Genomic DNA, 19,833 nt, shown 5'->3' with positions numbered 1-19,833 from the left:
TTCCTACGAGAGGTGACTGTTCACGTTCCAAAAACATTTTTCTCGTTTGCTTGCACTTGATTCAACTGGACATGGGATTTATCAAAAAATATTAAAATATAAATATTATTATGTTTTAAATTTTATTTGATTATCGTCGCCCCATCTCACGTTCTCAATATAAAACTTGGGTTTTTCTACACTTCTAATCAATTCTTACTATTTAACTATATATATATATCCGAATTAAAGTGATTTTTTTTTTCAAAATTATACTTAAGTTCATGATTTTCGAGACAGAGACCGGGATCGATTCAATTCATTTGATTAGTTTGTAACTAATCTGCTCAAAATCAAGTCAATTTTATCATGTCCCGTATTATTTGGATCTTTTGAACCTATTTAATTGGCATACATTGGTCTCGGATAGATGCCCTTCTTCTTGGGGTGGTTGGTGGATCACATGCCTAACCCTCGGCTTGAAACTGCTCGTTAGGACTTATCAATCGGACAGACACTACACATGTATATTTTTAAAAATAAATGATTTTACCATACGAAAATACAAAAAATATTACTTTGTCCATTTATTATGACGAGTCTCTTGAATTTTACAGTTGTGAAATATAATATTGTAAATCAAATGCATTACCCATTTTTTAGAACTGCAATGTAATCCGAGATGTAGCAAAAATTAGCGTCTAGCAACTATTCAAATGCATAAAGGAAAAGACATATAATTCAACATGCAACTCCAATTGAGATACGTAAAATTCAAGAAATGCGGACTATGCATTTCAAAAATTTATGCCATGAAATTCACAGTTATGTCGAGTTCTAGGCGTGGCTCCTTCAGTCCATCGCTAGCTCGCCATTCCAATTTAAACTTATGACCTTCATTGCATTTTTTAAAAATCCATTAATGGCTTAACAACTATTTCAAAACCATTCCGTTTATCCTCCCACTTTCCCCTTTCTACGCGTAAAGATGAAAAATCATGTTTTAGTTCGCTTCGAAACTTCACAGAATTTACTAAACTATCTACATCATGAAACGAGATGAAACACTCCCTAGTCTCAAAGCTCCTTCAATTCTTGTGAGCCAAGTCCCAGGATCCATTCATTGCCACCATAGTACCTTGCCTATCCTTCAAACATAAAAAATATATCAAATTTTATACATAATTTCTCAAAAACAAAAAATTACCCTTCAAAAGAGATTTGAGTAACCCACTATCAGTGCTAAGATGGTTGCTCAGAAAAGGTCAAGAAAAATAAAATACAGTGCAGGACTCGATCCTTCTAAAGGAAGGATACATATTTACAATTGAAAATAAAAGAACAGGAATCAAACAGCTAAATGACATACCAAGTTTACAAGAGTGCATATCAGGTTTCTGTGTCTCCTGAGAGAAGTGCTTGGATAATCGGATTGGAGTTTCCAATAAATTCTTTAAACCTAAAAGTTGTTACGAAGAGATAATATGTACCACCAAGTTGAATTCTGGGAATATTTCTTTTTACGATGAAATAAAGGCAAAAAATTCTCCTTTTTCCTCGGCAGGTCATAGAAATGAGTCTGTAGACTCTGTACAGGTCGTAAATTTTGAAATACTCAAAAGGCATACGAGAAGGTGAAGAAGACATATAGAAGATGTGGCTGGCTGAATTCGACTGTAGAGCTTCCTGTTAAGACTGATCGACTGTCAACATAATTGAACAAACATAGCAGGGATTTTAGAGCCCGCTGCAATAGCCCCTAGAAGCAATGTTTTTCATTGGTAAAGTCGTTTATGAAGCTTGTTTCTAATTACGAGAGTTGAGTTTTGCGCGAAGAGCATCTACACCATCCTTCCTTGCTGGTGAATTGGCTACAGCTTGCTCCTTCAGAGCTTCCTTTTCCAATTTTCTTTTTTCAGCATCAGCTTGCTGCTCATTTTCCTCATGGGCCTTAGAGAACATCTTAGTGAAAACAACCAAAATTTGAGTCACTGCAAATATGAAGCCGAAAGAATTTTAAAGAAAAGACAACTTGCAATCAAAAAAACTATATCAACCATAATCTACCAGTTAACCCAAGTAAAATGAACTTAATGTAGTGAATGTTAAAAGTAAGAAGGTAATGTTTCTCCCCCCCTATCAATCTTTGGAAGGGATAAAGTGTATGAGATCTGATAGTACATGGGTACCAAATAAGGAATGGGATCCATGCATATCTGCCTCAGAACTAAGACAACCAAAGTACAGATAAAAACAAATTCCACAAAACCTTGCTCAAATGGGCATCTTGCTGGATCTTCCCCGAAATACTGTGACAGTGAATCTGCATTTCTTCCCTACATAGTAAAAACAGACCAAAAAGTTATACTGCCTTCTGACTCTAGAATACAAACCATTTTCCAAGAAGCCTGAAGAAAGAATAATCCAGCTTACCACTTCGGAGTACAGGGTGATAAGTGACCTCACTTCAGCCTCAGCAATATCAAGGAAGCTTTTCAAGACCTGGAAATTCCAGTTCAGTAACTAATCACACCTTCATGTTAAATGTTTGAAATTGACATTTTCTCTAGCACCTATCACTTCACAAAAAACCCAGGATGCCATCAAATGATGAGAAATATCAGGTTATTGATTTCGTAATATTGAGTTTCTCTTATCATACCTTCCTCATTTTATCTCCATGCAAAATTTAGTCAAATCCAGAAAACCATTCAATGTTTCACGTACAATTATACTGATTTAAAGATAAGAGATGAACAAATAATATGCCCATTTAGCATGTCCAACCAGGGTATTTCAGATAAATAAGGAGCAACTAAACAGAAGAAGTTAGAAGTCTTAAAGCCATATTTTAGCAATCATGCAAGCAACATTAACATAAATGAAGCAGAATACCTTTATGACTTGACATCTACAAAATAGATTGATAAAAATGGAAGGGTTTTACGAGTAAAACAAATTTCTACAATCTCAAACAACCTATAAATTTCACATTTTAATGATTAAAGGAGGATATTAATGCTTAATATTTCAATACCTGTCGAAAGCCCAAGGAAACAGAACCATCATTCTCAGACGCAGTGAGTTCCTGCTCAACCTTCTCCAGTCCTTTGCTAACTGCTTGCATTTCTTCAGCCAAAGACTTCAGTTGTATCTAATGCAACACACGAGGACGAACAAGTGAGAAACTCTTAGTGTTCTCCAATGATATGCCCCTCTTCAACATTGCAATGGAAAATCCTAATCACAATATGTAACACAAACCTTGGAGGCAGGTTCCAAATGTACAAGATCCTTGGTGAAATCTAGCAACTCCGGAAGTTTCTCAGAAATAATCTAAGGGAAACAAGAGTTTAAGACATCAATTTATTTACTAGCGTGAGAAGAGTTGCATGATGAATCTCTGTAAAAGAAAAAAAAAAGATTAATATCCTTGCTTCTTATGCATCTTATGATCAATTTTCCGGGCTCGGAGGAGTCTTGTGCTGCTACAAGTGAATAACATGGTTATGTATAAACACAACACGTGAGAACACACAAACAAAAGTAAATCACACCTTTTAAACAAGATCACAATATTTAAACATTGGATGCAAGACAATTTAACTAAATAGCAAATGGGTTGGAAGCAGACACGCACATCAAAGCATTTTCTGGAAAGAATTATTCTCATTTCTCACTTGGTATCTATTTTTTTAAAAGATACCTTGTTTCCTCGTCTAACAAAAGAATAGCATAAAGTTATGGCTGATCCGGTAAGGGAGCATCTAAGAAGATAGTAATGTGAAACATTTAAAATAGGATGGTCAATTTCTTAGTGATTTGGTAATGAATGAGAATAAATACTCGTTTTACACCTTTGTTGAAACAAATTGTAGATATCTTCACAGACAACATGGCAACTAGCTTATTTTCATTATTTTGTTCCAAGTTGAGCATTATTTATTAGATATATTCCCTAAAGACAACTGTAGAAGTACATAACTAAATATCAGTGAGGATATCAAATATCACTCTACCTTACAGAGGTAATGCATTAAGGTCATTTTATTGTTTCTTGCACGTGTATCAGAAAGTTTAAGAAGACTGTCCAACTTGAATCCCACAGCAGATCCTGTAATGCAAGTAAAGAAAGTGTGACGATAGAATAATCTTACCATCAATGAAACAATATAGTTGATTGAGAAGGTTGATTTCTAGGAGTTAATACCTCGTGCAGTACCCTGATTCAATGCATTTCCCAAAGTAAGAATTGTCTGCATAATCTGACGCAATTTCAAGGATTCCTTCACCTGCCATCATTCAACAAACATGAGAGACCTTGTTGACCTGTGGCATCTCAGATGAAAATGTTCAACTAAATATAATAAAAATACCTCTTTAGAAGCATCATTGATAATGTTAAGGTTAAGTTTTAAGTCCTCCACCTGAAGAACAAAGCTAGTTACGCAAACACTATAATAAGCAATCTATGCCACAACATTATTAATTCAAAAGTATCCAAATACCTGGCTAGAAAAAGTAATTGTAAAGGCAAATACTCTTAATTTGGATTCCACTCGTGGGACTTTCATTAGTTCCATGAAAAACTGAAAATTTAGTGCCACGACAGTGAGTACTTGGAATAATAATAATATGCAGTTACATGATTATCGGCAAAAATTTTGAAAGACCTGTTCACACTTCCCAAGCATATTTTTGTCCCCATTGTAATTCTGAAACATATGCAAAGTTAATGAGGAAACATAACCATGGAGACGAACAACAGTACAGTTCTTACACATGGAAAAATACAAGAGAATGAAAATAAGAAAAAAAAAAGGACATGCCGGCATGATAAACGTGAAAAGCTTAAGACATGAGAACTCAAGTGCACTTCCGAATACTGTGGTAAAGTTCAAAAAACACTTTTGAGCTTCAATATAAATTGCAAAAGGTTTTAAACATTATATGTGACTGCTTCTGCTAGCTTCTCCTAAAAATAAGCATGCAAAATGTAAAAGCTAGAAGCAACCAATTCCCTGTTTTTCCTAGCTACTAACATTTCATGGACTAGTTAAACTTGTCTAAGATAATTACTTAGAAGAATATTATGTTAGCTCTTGGAAAGGCTCATCTTTTAATTCTTTTGTCCATGGCAAAAAGCAACGTAGGAATTAAGTTGAACTCTAATAATATCGAATTTGTTTTTTCTTGTAACTGCGAAAAAGAATATCAAACTTAATCAGACATTGAATCGAGAACTGGAAAAAGGCCCAATCCAACATGTTTTGGCCTGATCTCAGGCCATGAATTACCCTGCACGGGCACGATGGGACTTCCTTTCCTTTAGTCTTAGTTCATACACTTACAACTACAATGAATATGACTTGCTAAAAAGACCTTTGTGACATGTGAACCTTGGATTGCAGGGTTGATATCTATCAAGGAATAGACAGGAGAATCTCATATCCAAAATTAAGTAAGCATGATTGGACTGGAGAACGATGACACTGTATACACTTTCACAAATAGAGAGGCAGTGAAAAATACCTTCAGTGTCTCCATTTCTTCTTTGGTAGGACAGAATTTTATAAGATTCTCAACTTGATCAATGTCCAGAGCAGAAGAATCCAAAGCCAGAATGGCATTCTAATATGCAATGAAAAGCAGTGTGAAGACAAGTTGCTTTGCTGATGCAGTTATATAGAATGATAAGAAAGTCTTAGCTATGTGTGAATTTTAGCTAAAAGCAATGAGAGGGATGCATTTCAGTTTTAAATAAGAAAATCCAGTCAGGCGATTGAAAATTCTTTGGTCCTGAAATGCAAAAGTGCTGATCCATTCAAATAATTCAGCCTTCATGCGTGCATTTTTCTTCCTTGTCTGGAGGGTTATCGAAAAGACCTTCATACAACCAGCAATTCAATAACTTAATCATTAATCACTAGATTTTTTTCTTTTTCTTTTTGCAAAATTAAACAGTGTCACGGAAGAAATTATTTTCCCAACTAGTGGATGGATAACCCAGATAAAATAATCGCAACACTATTACCACTCTAGATTTGAGTTCGAGTTCCGAATGAAGTTGAACACTTACAATCATTTCTGGCAGGGGAATCTTAACTTTTGTGAGCATAATCTCACAATTATAAGCTCTACGCAAATCAACCTGACAAGATGAAACAACAAATAGCAGTAATAAGGAACTATTTCAGTTTAAGTATTCTTTTCATTCATTCTCTGACAGGTAAAAACTTATAATAAACAGCTATCATATTTATATTGATAAACAAACAATTTTTAAGGAACAGATATGTATGAAATAGAAAGATTCCAAATATTAACACATCAGTTAATTGGCATATCAAATTCAACAATAAGTCAATTTTCACAACTTGCACATCATTTATGCACTTTATTTTTTATTTGATTATCTTCATTTGGATGTAGCTAAAACATTTTGCAATATAGTAATAACATGTGATACTATGATGTGAAAACATTTCATGACACCAGCCAGGAAGCAAACCTTTAAACTGACTGTAAAAGAAAGCAAGCACAAAGAAATCATTCAATGGCCATATGAAGTACCGAAAGTTCAAAATCGAAAGGTTGTTTGTATAAGCTTTTGATTTGAACTAGACAACACTAATATCTCTTTGAAAAAATTACCGGAATCCCCTTTCTACAAATTTCCTATGTATAAATTGTTGAGCCATATGCCTAAAAGGAAAGTACAAACCCAAAATAACAATCTTTCAGATTGGAGAGCCTCTTGAACTTAGTAATTACTCTACAAAAAGATGGATGTCTGATCATACATCGACTACCCTTCGAGAAACCAACTCCCCGAAGAAGTCAGTCTAGATGGATTCTACTAACCTATTAGTATTTGGCACATGTATCTTTATCTAGTCTATAAAGTGAAAATGTGCCACATTATCAACATTGAGTCTATAGCAGCCATTTCTCCATGGAGGCAACACTCAATGAGAGCACAAGTATTAGTTTATATGCCCAAGGAAAGAACCTAAACCAATGAAGCCAGCCTTTCAAGTGAGAAAGAACCTTAGGTTTCTCGGAATATGAAGCTTTTTAAGGGCGTCATTTAATATTTCCTGCCTTTTTTGGGCAGGTAAAGAATTTCAACCCTCTCCGTGATTGTAAAATTCTTGCTGCTCAAATACAAAATCTTATTTATGTGAATTTTATGATTGTGTCTCAGGAACACAAAGTTCATTCAATAAAGCATGCCTAGCATAGTTGTTTTTTTCTTTTTTAAAAAAAAGCTCTAAGTCAAGCCTACACTAGAAATTTCCACTAACTTAAATAATATGTTTACTTTTATACTTGAAAAACAAGACTCGACAGGAACTGTAGTCAATACTAACATCATGATCACAAATATGACATGAGATGAGTGTTGTGTAGAGACCATTAGCCTCACTCAAGTAATCAAGTATTAAAATCTCTTAGATTTTATAGACCTTTAAATTCACTTTAAACATTATAATCGATGCACGGATATGTTTCACTAACCAATTGCACTTTTTCTGGCTTGCTGATTTTAGAACCACGTGAGCCCCCACCCTTATTAGGACCTTCTGAAGTAGAAGCCACCGAGAAAAGACTCTCAAGTTCTGTAATATCAATTTCAGGTGCCCTACTGATGTTAATGATGAACATCAGTAACATGAAGAGTTAATAAATTACATGAACACGTAGCATATGAAAGTGAACTGAGATAATTGGTTTAGATACAGTAATTGCATAAAGAAAGAAATCTGTGACCAAACATCAAATGAGAAGTTCAGATATTTTAGAATACTCTTAAAAAAATTTAAAATCTACCAACCTTGACTGACTTTCCTGCTTCTGAGAATCAGCCCATAAACTACCTTGTATTGCCCGAGTAACTTTAACCCAATGCAATGGCTTCAGTGAAGTTTTCTTAGGGGGAATTGAAGTACCAGTGGAGGCTCGACCTTTGGGAGATGACAAGGCTCTTCCTCTTCCATGAGATGGAGGTGGAGCTGGTGGTGCATTGGAGATTTTTTCACCAGGAAGAGGTGGAGCTGGTCCTGCACCTTGACCACGATGTAGTGGAGGTGGAGTTGGCGCTGAACCAATAATCGGAGGTAGCGGAGGGGCAGGCGCCGGGATGCGCCCGGGAGCTGGCGTGGGTGTAGAAGCACGGACTAGAGGCGGTGGAGGTGGAGCAGGTGCCGAACCACGAATTAGAGGCGGTGGAGGTGCAGCAGGTGCCGAACCACGAATTAGAGGTGGTGGAGGTGGAGTGGGTGCCGAACCACGAAGTGGGGGTGGCGGTGGAGTGGGTGCCAAACCACGAAGTGGGGGTGGCGGAGGTGGAGAGGGTGCCAAACCACGAAGTGGGGGTGGCGGAGGTGGAGAGGGTGCCGAACCACGAATTGGAGGTGGCGGAGGTGCGAGGGGTGCTGAACCACGAAGTGGAGGTGGCGGAGGTGCGAAGGCTACCGAACCACGAACTGGAGGTGGAGGTAGGGTGGGAGCTAAACCACGAATGGGAGGTGGTGGAGGTGGGGTGGGTGCTGATCCACGAACCGAAGGTGGAGTGGATGTTGATCCACAAATCAGAAGTAATGGAGGTGGGGTGGGTGCTAAAGTGTGGTCAGGAGGAGGAGCTGGAGCTGGAAGAGAACAATAACTTGTAGTTTTCGAAAGAGCAGTTTCTGCCAATGCTTCGGACACAACTGGAAGTGAACTTTGTAGTGGAGATCTGGAGGTGGGTAGAGGAGCTGAAATCGACATTTTAGCATTGTCAACAGATGGTGGGGGTGGGGGTGGGGGTGGGGTTGGGGGTGGGGGAGGGGGAGGCACTAAGAGAGTTAAATGACTGGATTTAGAAGCAGGTAGAGGTGGTGGGGCAGGGGGAGGGACTTTTGAAGAAGGTAAAGGAGATGCCGGATGAGTGATTTCACTACTGTTACGTAATGAAGGCGGAGGTGAAGTTCTTTTAGAATATTTATCACGTGAATGAACAATAGGGAATTCTTCACTTGAACTGCGCATAGGGCGACGGAGAGGAGGTTCTATATTAGAACCCACAGTAGGCAAGAGGAGAGAAGCTCCTTCACTAAAACTGATGAGAGTAGGTGGTGGTGGTGGTGGTGGTGGTGGTGGTGGTGGTGGTAAGGATAACTGTTGTCCTTTTGTAGAACTTATAGGGGGTGGAGGAGGTGGCAGAGGTACTTTGCTAGAAGTAGGTGGAGGTGGAGGTGGTGGTGGTGGTGGTATATAACCATGTATTGTAGGAGGAGGTGGCAGAGATGAAGGAGCGAATGACTGTATTTTTCTCGATCCAATAGGGGAAGATGGAGAAAGTCCTTCACCATAATTAGTAAGAGGTGGTTGAGAAGATTCTGTGCCAGAATCGACCTTTGGAGAAGAAGGTGAGTGGGGAAGATGTGGTGAAGGTCTTGTACTAGAAAGAGGATGCGGTGGTGATGCAGATTCAGATATGTTTGTATCAGAAATTGAGGAAGTCTGAAATGTAGACTGCAATGTTGGGGAAGCATTGCATGGAACTTCCATTTCATTTGACGGCTCAGGCAAAAAAACATAATCAAACTGAATATCACTGGAGGTAACAGGTTCAATCGGATCCATTAGCAATGATGGCTGCATATGATCCTCGGAGAGTCTGAAATCAGAGACTCTATCTGAAGTGAACTCCAAGAATGAATGGTCATTGAGCATATTTACTTCAGGTGCACTAGGTTTCTCTGGATCGAGATAATCAAGACTGTCAGCAACACTAGATGCATTGTTTTCCTCTTCGGAATCAACTGATTCAGGATAACCACCCATTCTGCGCAACATTGACAAATCTTTGACATCATTAAAAACAGATAATTGCTTTAGAAACCATAAAGCAGTATCGTCATTAGTATCAATCCAATCTACACCATGAAACAGTTCTTGCACCCTGGAGAATGCTTCAATAGGCAGTCCACCTTTCTCCTCACCATTTAACATAGTAGTGTGAGATTTGGCTGGAGAACTGTTCTCGACATCTCCAAATAGGATCTGCATGCACGACGAATCAAATTTTAAGAAATGTGTTTTAAGCATAATTATTGAAATCCACAGTTAAACCAACTGAATCTTCGCCAGCAAGAACATCTTAAAATGTACCTCTGCCCTAAAGGCTTTGGGAAACCTTGCCTTTGAGTCCCAAAGAATATCCAAGTTCTCACAGTTTAACATCAAAATATTGGACCGAATAAAAGCTGTATTGAACATTATACGAAACATCATAACTTCCCTTTCTGGATCCATGTCTAAATGAACACACTCCAATACCACATCTCCTTGCACCAAACATTGTATGTCAATCTTAATTACATCACTGTCCTTCTGCAGGAATGATACTGAGTGTTTCCATCAATGAATTAAAAAATAAGAACAATAAAAAAGAAGTGAAAAATAGTGAAGGTCCATATTCTTACTTGGCGATAATGTCGAACATGTCTGCCCTTTTTATGCATAGAATAAAGCATTTGGGTCGACAATCCATCCTTGCTAAGGAGATTTCTACCAAAAATGCGGATAATAGGTCTGCAACCTTTTTGATTATCGAACCTTGGAATTGCACGAAGAATTAGGCAGTCTAATGAAAGAGGTCGCTCAGGCGGAGGCCATTCAATGGACAGATTTCTCCGTGATATGTATTGCAAGTATCGAAGTTGGGATGGAAAAGGATTCAATGGGGACAACAACTGCAACAAACCTCTTGGACCTTCTCGATAAACCATTTCAAGAGTCTTCCTCTCACTGCTATGCAACTTCCTGAAGACTAAGAAACTAGCTAACACAAACGCTAGAAGTGGCCAGCCCCCTCTCTCACAATGAATCAAAACTACGTTTTGGCAACTTCCAAGAGAAAGCCAGCTCTCGCTCACACGAAGGAAATGGTGAATCAGGGATAATGGCAGTAAAGGACAGCCCTCATACTGTCTTGGGTAATCCATAACCGTGACATCATATTCACACAACATCTCTGCAAACCGGCTTTTCTTCTGCCCTTCCCGAAAATTGAAAGCAAGAAAAGAGGATTGTGGAAACTCTTCGTGCAATTCATTAATGATTTCATGTAGATATAGCTGGTATACTTCGTCAGGCAGTACTTCGGTGGAGAAACACGAATCAAAAACTGCACAGCACATTATTCGCTTTCATCAATCCAGATAGATAAAAGGGAAAAAGGACATATAAAACAGTGAAATCCAGTTCAACAGAGTGTTTCAACTCACTCAGCATACCCAAAACGAAAAGAAGAAAAAAAATCAAAATCTGGTATTTAACATTACCGTACACTCTATCAGAAAGTTCGAGCAAACCATCTGGAGGTCTTTTGTAAAAGAATCTACTCAGCAACGACATATTATCAGCGTAAATCACATAGAAGTGCACATACAACAAGATCCACACCTGCAAAAATGCTAACATAATTGAAATCACGCACCAACAGCTTAATTTGCATTCCCTCATATCCTTGCAGCACTAATCTCAGAACGAACAAAGTAAAAGCTTCCAATCCGTGTAAACATAGATTATAGACCCAGTATTCTAGACCAAAAAATAACGAACCTAATATTGCCGCATAATGTTAAGTGAATAAAAGAAAAACGTGCAATACATCATTGAAAGATTGAAGCGAACCAGCGGGAGGAAAGCCGCGGCGAGTTTGAACGGAGAAACCGGAGTTCAGGAAAATTCGAAGAGAGAGCTGATTCGAAAGTGTCCCCCGGAGATTGAATGCAGGCGGTGGCGTTCCAGTTTCCTTGCTAAATTTGAATGTTCAGGTTTCATTTGTTTTTTCTTCTTGTTACAAGTGTGCATTTGAAATGGGAGAATTTTGGTTGTACGTGACACATGGATGATTGTACATGATTTTTCAAATTATTAAAGTGTATAATATATTTGATATCTAACAATTTTTTCCAAATTTTTTCCATAAAAGAGCCGCTTGGTATTTTTTTTCGTTATTTCAAATTTATATTTTAGTATCTAATTGCAATATGTGATAATTTCAAATTGTAATATGATATGTAGTTTTAAATTGTAATATGTTCCGTCATCAGTTTTTATAATTATGATACTTGGTTTATTTGAATATAAATTAAATTAATTATAATAAAATTAAACTGTATAAGTACATAAAACATGTAAAGAATCACTAGTTATAATAAAATACCCGAGACATGTTTGAAATCCCTTCTATTGCTATTGTAACTAGTTTAGCTACATTGATGAAGTTTTTCCTATGCTAGAAAAATCTCAAATCGAAGCTTCTCGGACCGAAGAAGTAAAGAGTACTGATTATGCATATTAGCGGCAACACACGGACACAATATACAAATATTATGTTGTAAGCATATGATATAATATTTATTTTAAAAAATATGATATGTTTTTTTACATTATGAATTTGTTTTGTAATTTACAGGAAACCATACAATTTCTGTATGGCTCTCTTAACATAACATAATAGTAATAGGTATTGAATCCAACGTTATATGGAGCATAACATGTCAGGTTGATAGGGTTGTAGCTCAAATTAATTACAGTCCATCTCCGACAATGTGCTTCAAGTCGACTATAAGACACGCTTCTCCTATTTCCAAGAAAATATATATATGACGTTTTACACTTTAGTAGTATTTGTTTTCATGTTTTTACTTCCAGACCACACAAGTTCTTGAATAGAAAAAAGAAACATAGGAAAGCATAACCACCACTCCTATACCATGCAAATTTTGCAAATATGTCATCACAAAGCTCGCAACTATCTCCTTTCCAGACACATTTTCATAGTATATGAATATTTTGTTTATGCCCTGTGCCGAGTGCTGCTGTTATTCCGGAACAATTTGTATTTCTAGTTCCGATGCCTCTTTCTTCTTCGCCTTCTCCTTCTCTAGCAAATACATTTTCTCTGCATCGGGCAGCAAAGACACGATGGTCTGAAGCTTGAGATTCAACTCTTCGATCTTTTCCATCATCCTGTCATTCGTGAACATCCCGAGCATCACGCTTTGAATCGTTTCCCAGCTTTCCATGAGAGGTAGAGCGATGATGACTACCGAAGCAATAGTACCCCATGCAATAGCTATGAGACTGCCCAGAATCTGAAGTATCCCTTGTTGAATTGCCCTGCATTATCATGGTAACATATTCACAAATTGTTCACATATTGATAGTAGAAGTATGGGGGTAGGTGCAGATGAATGGTGTTGCTTCGAGCTTTTTTAGCCGGCTCAAATCTTGTTTTATTCGAATCCTATTTATTTTGTTCACTGACTAATTCACAACTAGCAAGCTAACATGAATCAAGTTCGAGCTTGAAGTTAAAATTAAGTGGAACTTGAGTAAAAAATACTTCATTTTTTAAGTTTAAAACCAAACTTTCCGAAAGCTAAAAAAATTCTTGCTGAGCTCGAATATGAACAGTATTCGGCTCGATTTTGTTCATCTGCACCAGTAGATAGAAGTAAATAGCAAGACAGTTTCTTTCAGTTATATCAAGTGGAACCAGAGTTTTAGATCTAATCCACTGTAGAATATCGTGTTTTCAGCCGAGTGGATTACCTGCTGGAAGAGTAAGCATAGGCCACAATACAACAATCACTAAAGTGAAGCAAACACCCCATTTTATAATCCATCTTTTTGCTCTGATCAACTTTTCCTCCTTGAACTCTTCAATCGACAATTCGCTATTCTCCTTTTCCACGACAGTAATCTGTTTAGTACTCTCCCAATCATAATCTTGAGGCTGAATAAAACTACATACAGCATGAACAACTCCACCAACAAGAATAGAAACCAAATTTCCAGCCAACATTGGCGCGTTTCTTCCGGTTGTCTCGAGATTCACTCTCCCATACTCGACTTTAGTGACTGTTAACCAAGTTGTGATTCCAAGTAAACAACCAGTAATTGTTCCAAGAATGGCGCCAAATGCATTAGCTTTCTTCCATAGAAGCATAAAGGCTATGGGGATCACCGCCGAACCGATGAAGACTCCCATCGCTAGATACATCTATCCAAGTGAAACTCCGGCCTTGTTCAATATCACAGCTAAAATTCCCATGAAACAACCGAAGGATAGAACAATACTCCTCGACACTTTTAGAATCTGTTTTCCACTTGCATTTGGATTTATGTATGTACGGTAGATGTCGTATGTACATAGTGAAGAGACTGCAATCAGCTCCGAGGAACCAGCAGACGTCACAGCCCTAATCATCAACGCAAAATTTTCAAAAACAAAAACTTGGTTATTCAAGAAACCGTCATAGGCAAGAGAAGGGAGGGAAAGTTTTTAAATTTCTTTCTGCCCGTAGCTTACATAAAAAGCATTGTCAGCAGAAGAACAGATCCTCCTTTTCCCATCAAAGCAATAGCCGTGGCAGGAGGGACAAGTCCATGGCTTGCCTCACTTGCAGTGATTGGCAGATCGAGGGCTAATGCTCCGAGACCAAGTGAAGTTGCCAAAGAAAACGGAACTGCAAACCAAACCAATCCTCCCAGTAAGTATCCCTTGTGTGTCGATGATGGTCTTGCGGCAATGGCACTGACCCAGTATCCCTGAAATTAAAGTTAAGTTACTTTACAATACGTATTTACATCCCTAAAAATTGATGAAGATATACCAAATATGTGAAATTCAGGATCAACGGCTTCCCGCACGTACATTATCTACGAACACAGTGCCGAAATTTCCGACGATATTGATAATGCCGAAGACAAGACCTCCAGAACTCAGCATTGTGACAAAAGATCCTTTGTAGTTCCCACTGACTGGACCACAGGCTTGCCCGATATGAGAAATCGGATCTTGACAACTACGTGTTTTACTTGTAGCCTGAAGCAAACGATTGTACACAACGGTTGGGCTGCCAAGTTCGCTGCTCGAGACATATACCAGGTATACAAAGATAACTAAGACCAGATGTACTGCAGTGAAAAACGACGAATATGGCTTAGTGAGAAAAGTTATATCTGTCAAATTTCTATTGAGAATGGGTGGTTTCATGTACCTATTACAGAATGAATGTAACTCGCCAAAAAAGTGGCTTTTAGCCCTCCTGCAAGTGTGTACACAATTACACCGAGAGGGATAAGAAAACTTGCAGCATATATGTTGACCCCTGTGAGAGCATTCACCACTGCGGATCCACCGAGTAAAAGCATGGCCGTTACGATAATGTTTGTCATGAAGCAGAATGTTAGAAAGACCATATGAGCCGCAGTTCCCCATCTGTTGAAAAGCTAGAAAATTCAACTTCATTTACAGGTGTAATCACACAACAGGGATGCAGCCTGAGCAATTATTCATCCCCTAGTTGATTTCGCTGTTTGGCCTTCTAGGAACCAAATGTTTCATAAACAATATGACAGGATAAGATAGAACAAACCTTGCTTTGACGATTTCACAAACTGTATGAGCATGAGGAGCTTTTCTTTTTATCTCAATAGCCATCACGCCAAACAAAAGCACCTGTTTATCAAACGAGCAGAGACAATCTTTATACCAAGAACGGAAGATCAAACTCATGCACAGTAGCAGACCCTGGGTGGCACAAGGGGCCGGCAGCAGAATTTCTTTTCATACAAATGCAAGTTTCATCGTCCCCCTTCCCATCTGACCCAATCCCTCTTCTAAATTTTTAGGCCCGTCCCTTTTTTTGGGGTAAAAAAAAATATAGAAGAAAAAAAGAGAATCTTTACGACGTGCCTGTATAGTAGCTCCACTTGCATACCAGAAAGGACCACTGACTCCATATTCCCAAGCAACATTAGAACTTTGCAAAATGGTAGCAGCCCAAGTCCACTTCAGGATTGATTAAACGATTGAGTAAAGATTAACAGCAATAGATTCAATCCGAATGCATATCTCATTACCTGAGACACAATCACACTAGCAATGAGTCCTGTTTTAACATTTCTTCCTGCTGTATTGAACCATTCGGATGTATGCCGGGACCCAACATATCTCTTTTCCAGCCACACCTAATCCGAAAAAATAAATCCCACATAAAAAATTTTAAATTTCTCGATAAAAGTCATGCAAAGTATAGATAGATTCAGAACCAAGAAATCTGAGATGGGTTGGGGAAAATTTTCACCAAGAAAGAGGTGAAGACAGCAAAAAAGGCTCCAAATCCAAGAATCACAGAGTACCCAACACCTTGATTGAGCACAGCTTTTCCCTCGAAGAAACTGGTTTGCCTAACACAACTGCCACCATCTTCATGATAATACTTGGCTGAGTATGGGAATGGCGGGCAGGCAGTTAGAGAAGAAGCCATGGAAATTTGGTCAGGCGTCTGTCGAAGAATTGGACTTGATATTTATAAAACGAAGATAGTTTGAGTGGGAAACAGAGCACTTTTCTGGGGACGGAATATACCATGTATCTAGTGCCTAATAAGACAAGTCAAACAAAGCAACTATTTCAATACATAAGGAATCTCTAGGATTCTGGCCAGACGAAACAGATTGAATACAGTTGTTCAAAATAATATAAAAATATTTTTGAAATTTTATTAAATTGGCTATTGGAGTAAAATCTTGAAGGAGGGATTGCTTGGGAGAAGCAGTCATTGGTTTAATCTGCCACTGTTTCATATTTTTTATAGAGCTGGAAAAGGATTGGCTTTTGGATTCTTTCCGGTTGTGTTTTCCTTTAATAGACATCTTTGCTTCTGCAATAAACATCGCCAAGAATGCAACGTAGATCTTTTTACTATTTTACTTTAATATCTTTAATGTTATATTGATGAAGCTTTTTTTGTTTTCTTCGTCCCTCTTACTTCATTTATTTCCATTAATCTGGGATTTTGAATTTTATTTCTCAAAAAATGTTACTTCATCTTATATGTGAGTTTCAATAAAAATATAAAAGCCGTGGAGTTCTACCTAATCTAGTTTTGTATCTATCTTACTTCGATGCCTATATGTAATATGAATCCTATCTGAGCTATTTCTCTTGTGTAAAATGTCAAAGAAAAGTACGTGGAAATTGATGGGTAGTTGAGTCACTCTCTGAGATTGTCACCATGGCTGAAAATAAACGCTGATCAGTAGCAACTTGAGGTTCTTACATTGTCTATCACAAAAGAGAGAAAAAAAAAAAATTTAAGAAAATTTGGACTTGAAAATCTTCTATTTCTTTCTAATTTGTAAACACACAACTTGAATCTTACAATAATTATGCAAAATGTCAAAGAAAAGTACTTGGAATTTGTTGGGCGTTGAGTCACTCACTGTCTTGGTTTGTCACCATGGCTGAAAATATTTGCTCTTCTCTGAACTTTCAATTATTTGAAAGCTTGGCGTATTCATTTGACTTGAGAATATTCCAACTCAATGCTAGCTCTTATATTTTATTGGAAGTGGTAGAATCAGAAAGAAATTTGGATAAATAAAACCTGTGAGGCCCAATACTTAAAATAAGCCCAGCCCATTTCCCATTTTTATTATAATAACCCCAACCCATTTGAGAAATCAGAATCGCTCAATTCCAGAAAGCTTTTCCCCCAGCTTTGCAACTCGTCGCTCCTCTCTTGGTTCTGTTTCAGTCGCGTAGCGCCACCGATGGTCGGAGAATAGTGCAGCGGTTAGCACTCTTCTTCCTCCTTTCTATTAGAGTATTTCCTACAATGAATCGAAAGATATCGAGTTCGATCGACCCTGTTTCCAGCAACTGTGCATGAGCTTCGATTCAGATTTAGGTAATCTTTTGGCTTCGAATTTTGGTTGTTCTTGTTGTATTAGTTTATAAAAGTGAAGAATTGAGCTTTTCCCCTAATTTCCAGCTAGGTTTCCGGCGTGAACAGTATTTCCGGCAACTTGTTCCGGCGAGCCACCTTTGCGAAATTACCGTTGTGCATTCTAGCCTCGAGTATTGGTATTAAGCTTGAATTCCAGATTTTGAAAGGTTATATAGGCTGCCCGGATTTCGAATTTTAACCGAGACGATTTATTTTGGTTTAGTCGTTTGGTATGCATTGTATTGAAGTGTATAGGGAATTTATATTGTAGGTTTTATTGTTGGGCGAGTTCAGTCGATAATCCTTAAGAATTTGCCGTGGTATTGTAAGTTGCAATTGAGGTACGTTCAAACCTATATCATTATGACGCTTATATTGGCGTGTAAGAATATTCGGTGAATGTTGTTTGCTATTATGTGCATTGAATGTTTATTTTGTTGCATTCATGCATAAATTGAATTGGCATAACATATTGAGCCTTGACTCCTTTTTCGGCTATTTATGTTGATTCTGTTGAGATTTATTGAGTCATCAGAGGGACGAGTGGGTTAGGATTAGCCACATTCCCAGATGACAGCTAGGGACGAGCGACTTAGCTACTCGCATTCTCGATGCTACGTGCATGGACGAGCGGCGATTTGATGCTGCATTCCTGGCATGGGTGGCCACTGTTACTGTTGATGATGCTATTCGTTTGGACTCCATTTGGTATCCGTTATTCCATTGTTATCATTCATGCATCGCATAGCATTGCATTTACTTGATATTATTACATGTTCTTTATTTACGTCATGATTTTATTGGTTTGTCGTACTGGGGTCCGACCCCTGTTTTCTTTTGATGTCGTGGTTGTTTTTGATGACATAGCAGGTCATTCCAGGGGTTTTGACGTGTCTGGTGGAGCGTCAGCGAGTGGTACCCAGTAGTCAGTCGGTTGGTATCAGAGTTCCCAGATATTTATATATATATTATGCTGGTTTGATACATTTGCCAGGGAGATGCCCTGTGTAGCTGTATGGTTATGTTTTAATGTTGTTTGGATTTTATTTGTGGTATGTTGTGTCTAGTCCTGGCCAGTGCGGCTGTAGGATGTTGGTGTGGTTGATTGTGAACTTGGTATTTTTTTCGAGCGTATATTGTTATTGTTGTGTTTCGAAATTTTTGGGATGTCCTACTTACGGGGAGGTCATGCCGAAATTTCTGTAGGCCCTAATGAACGTTTTAAACTCGTTTTCGCTGTTTACACCATTTAATCCTTGTTGTGTGGTAATTAAATATCAATTAAGAGCACGGGCCCTCACAAAACCCCTCTAAACTTTTAAAATATAGAAGATATCAAACAATTTATGAATAAAGAATATATGGACACCCAAATCAAAATATCTTGCATAATTTTAGATTCGAATAGATTCTCATATTAAGCGAACTCATCTAGATTCCACCAGTATATATACTGTCAAAGAGCAAACAAGTGAAACATAAAAATTATATGATTTGTGCAATTCAGGGAGTTGATTGATGAGGCTATCATATTAGACACCAAGAAGGAAAATTATATTACATATATTAATTACTTGTAATATAATTTTTGTTCTTTTTATATAATAAATATTAAATAATAATTTTTAGGGGCTGAGATGGCTAATTCGGTCCGTTGTAATTTCAGGGTCTATTTGAAATGAGAAATAAAATAATAATATAGAGATAAATAAAATTTTTAATAATAAAATAAATAAATAATATTTAATATAATGTTTAATATGATTGATTTAAGTGATCAAATTTGACTACTATCGTTTTATATTTTGAAAATATTAATAATATTATTTATTAGAAATAATATTTAAATTTAATGATTTAATTAATATAAATTTGACTACTATCGTTTTATATTTTGAAAATATTAATAATATTATTCATTAGAAATAATATTTAAATTTAATGATTTAATTAATATAAAATAAATAATTAATTGATGAATAAATGATATAATAAATTAAACATGAAATCGAATAAGATAATAAAATGTTAGTTATATATAAATTAAAACTGT

General features: G+C 37.3%; 2 protein-coding genes across 2 annotated transcripts; both read right to left on the bottom strand.

Moving 5' to 3' along the window:
- Positions 1-737: 737 nt before the first annotated feature.
- LOC142552271 (formin-like protein 14) lies at positions 738-11,835 on the bottom strand. Its single transcript, XM_075661986.1, has 19 exons — positions 11,665-11,835; positions 11,313-11,433; positions 10,452-11,155; positions 10,138-10,359; positions 7,817-10,029; positions 7,501-7,624; positions 6,059-6,130; positions 5,512-5,610; positions 4,653-4,694; positions 4,488-4,568; positions 4,356-4,406; positions 4,190-4,271; positions 3,999-4,093; positions 3,244-3,315; positions 3,017-3,133; positions 2,413-2,481; positions 2,249-2,315; positions 1,349-1,970; positions 738-1,127 (listed from the first exon to the last, which is right to left on the bottom strand). Exons 2-18 carry the CDS (start codon positions 11,383-11,385, stop codon positions 1,786-1,788), a joined length of 4,368 nt encoding a protein of 1,455 aa, XP_075518101.1. The 5' UTR covers positions 11,386-11,433; positions 11,665-11,835; the 3' UTR covers positions 738-1,127; positions 1,349-1,785.
- A 799-nt stretch (positions 11,836-12,634) lies between these two features.
- On the bottom strand, positions 12,635-16,670 carry LOC142552270 (urea-proton symporter DUR3). The gene is given in 10 exon segments (XM_075661985.1): positions 12,635-13,118; positions 13,121-13,158; positions 13,594-14,243; positions 14,354-14,592; positions 14,699-14,961; positions 15,045-15,265; positions 15,423-15,505; positions 15,743-15,838; positions 15,910-16,017; positions 16,134-16,670. Coding segments are annotated over 10 exon segments (2,139 nt in total). The 5' UTR covers positions 16,317-16,670; the 3' UTR covers positions 12,635-12,860.
- Positions 16,671-19,833: the final 3,163 nt, after the last annotated feature.

Source organism: Primulina tabacum, chromosome 7 (assembly GCF_025594145.1).
Source record: "Primulina tabacum isolate GXHZ01 chromosome 7, ASM2559414v2, whole genome shotgun sequence".
NCBI classification, from domain to species: Eukaryota; Viridiplantae; Streptophyta; class Magnoliopsida; order Lamiales; family Gesneriaceae; genus Primulina; species Primulina tabacum.
The sequence above is the reverse complement of the archived record's forward strand: the minus strand, read 5'-3'. Positions and strand labels throughout refer to the sequence as shown.

Bases quoted from the DNA above. Each gene is read 5' to 3' on its own strand.
- LOC142552271 (XM_075661986.1), bottom strand. From the start codon at position 11,385: ATGTCGTTGCTGAGTAGATTCTTTTACAAAAGACCTCCAGATGGTTTG. The intron at 7,625-7,816 runs GTTGGTAGATTT...TAACATCAGTAG, and splicing joins AAGCAGGAAAGTCAGTCAAG to GGCACCTGAAATTGATATTA. The intron at 4,407-4,487 runs GTATTTGGATAC...TTTGTTCTTCAG, and splicing joins CAATTACTTTTTCTAGCCAG to GTGGAGGACTTAAAACTTAA.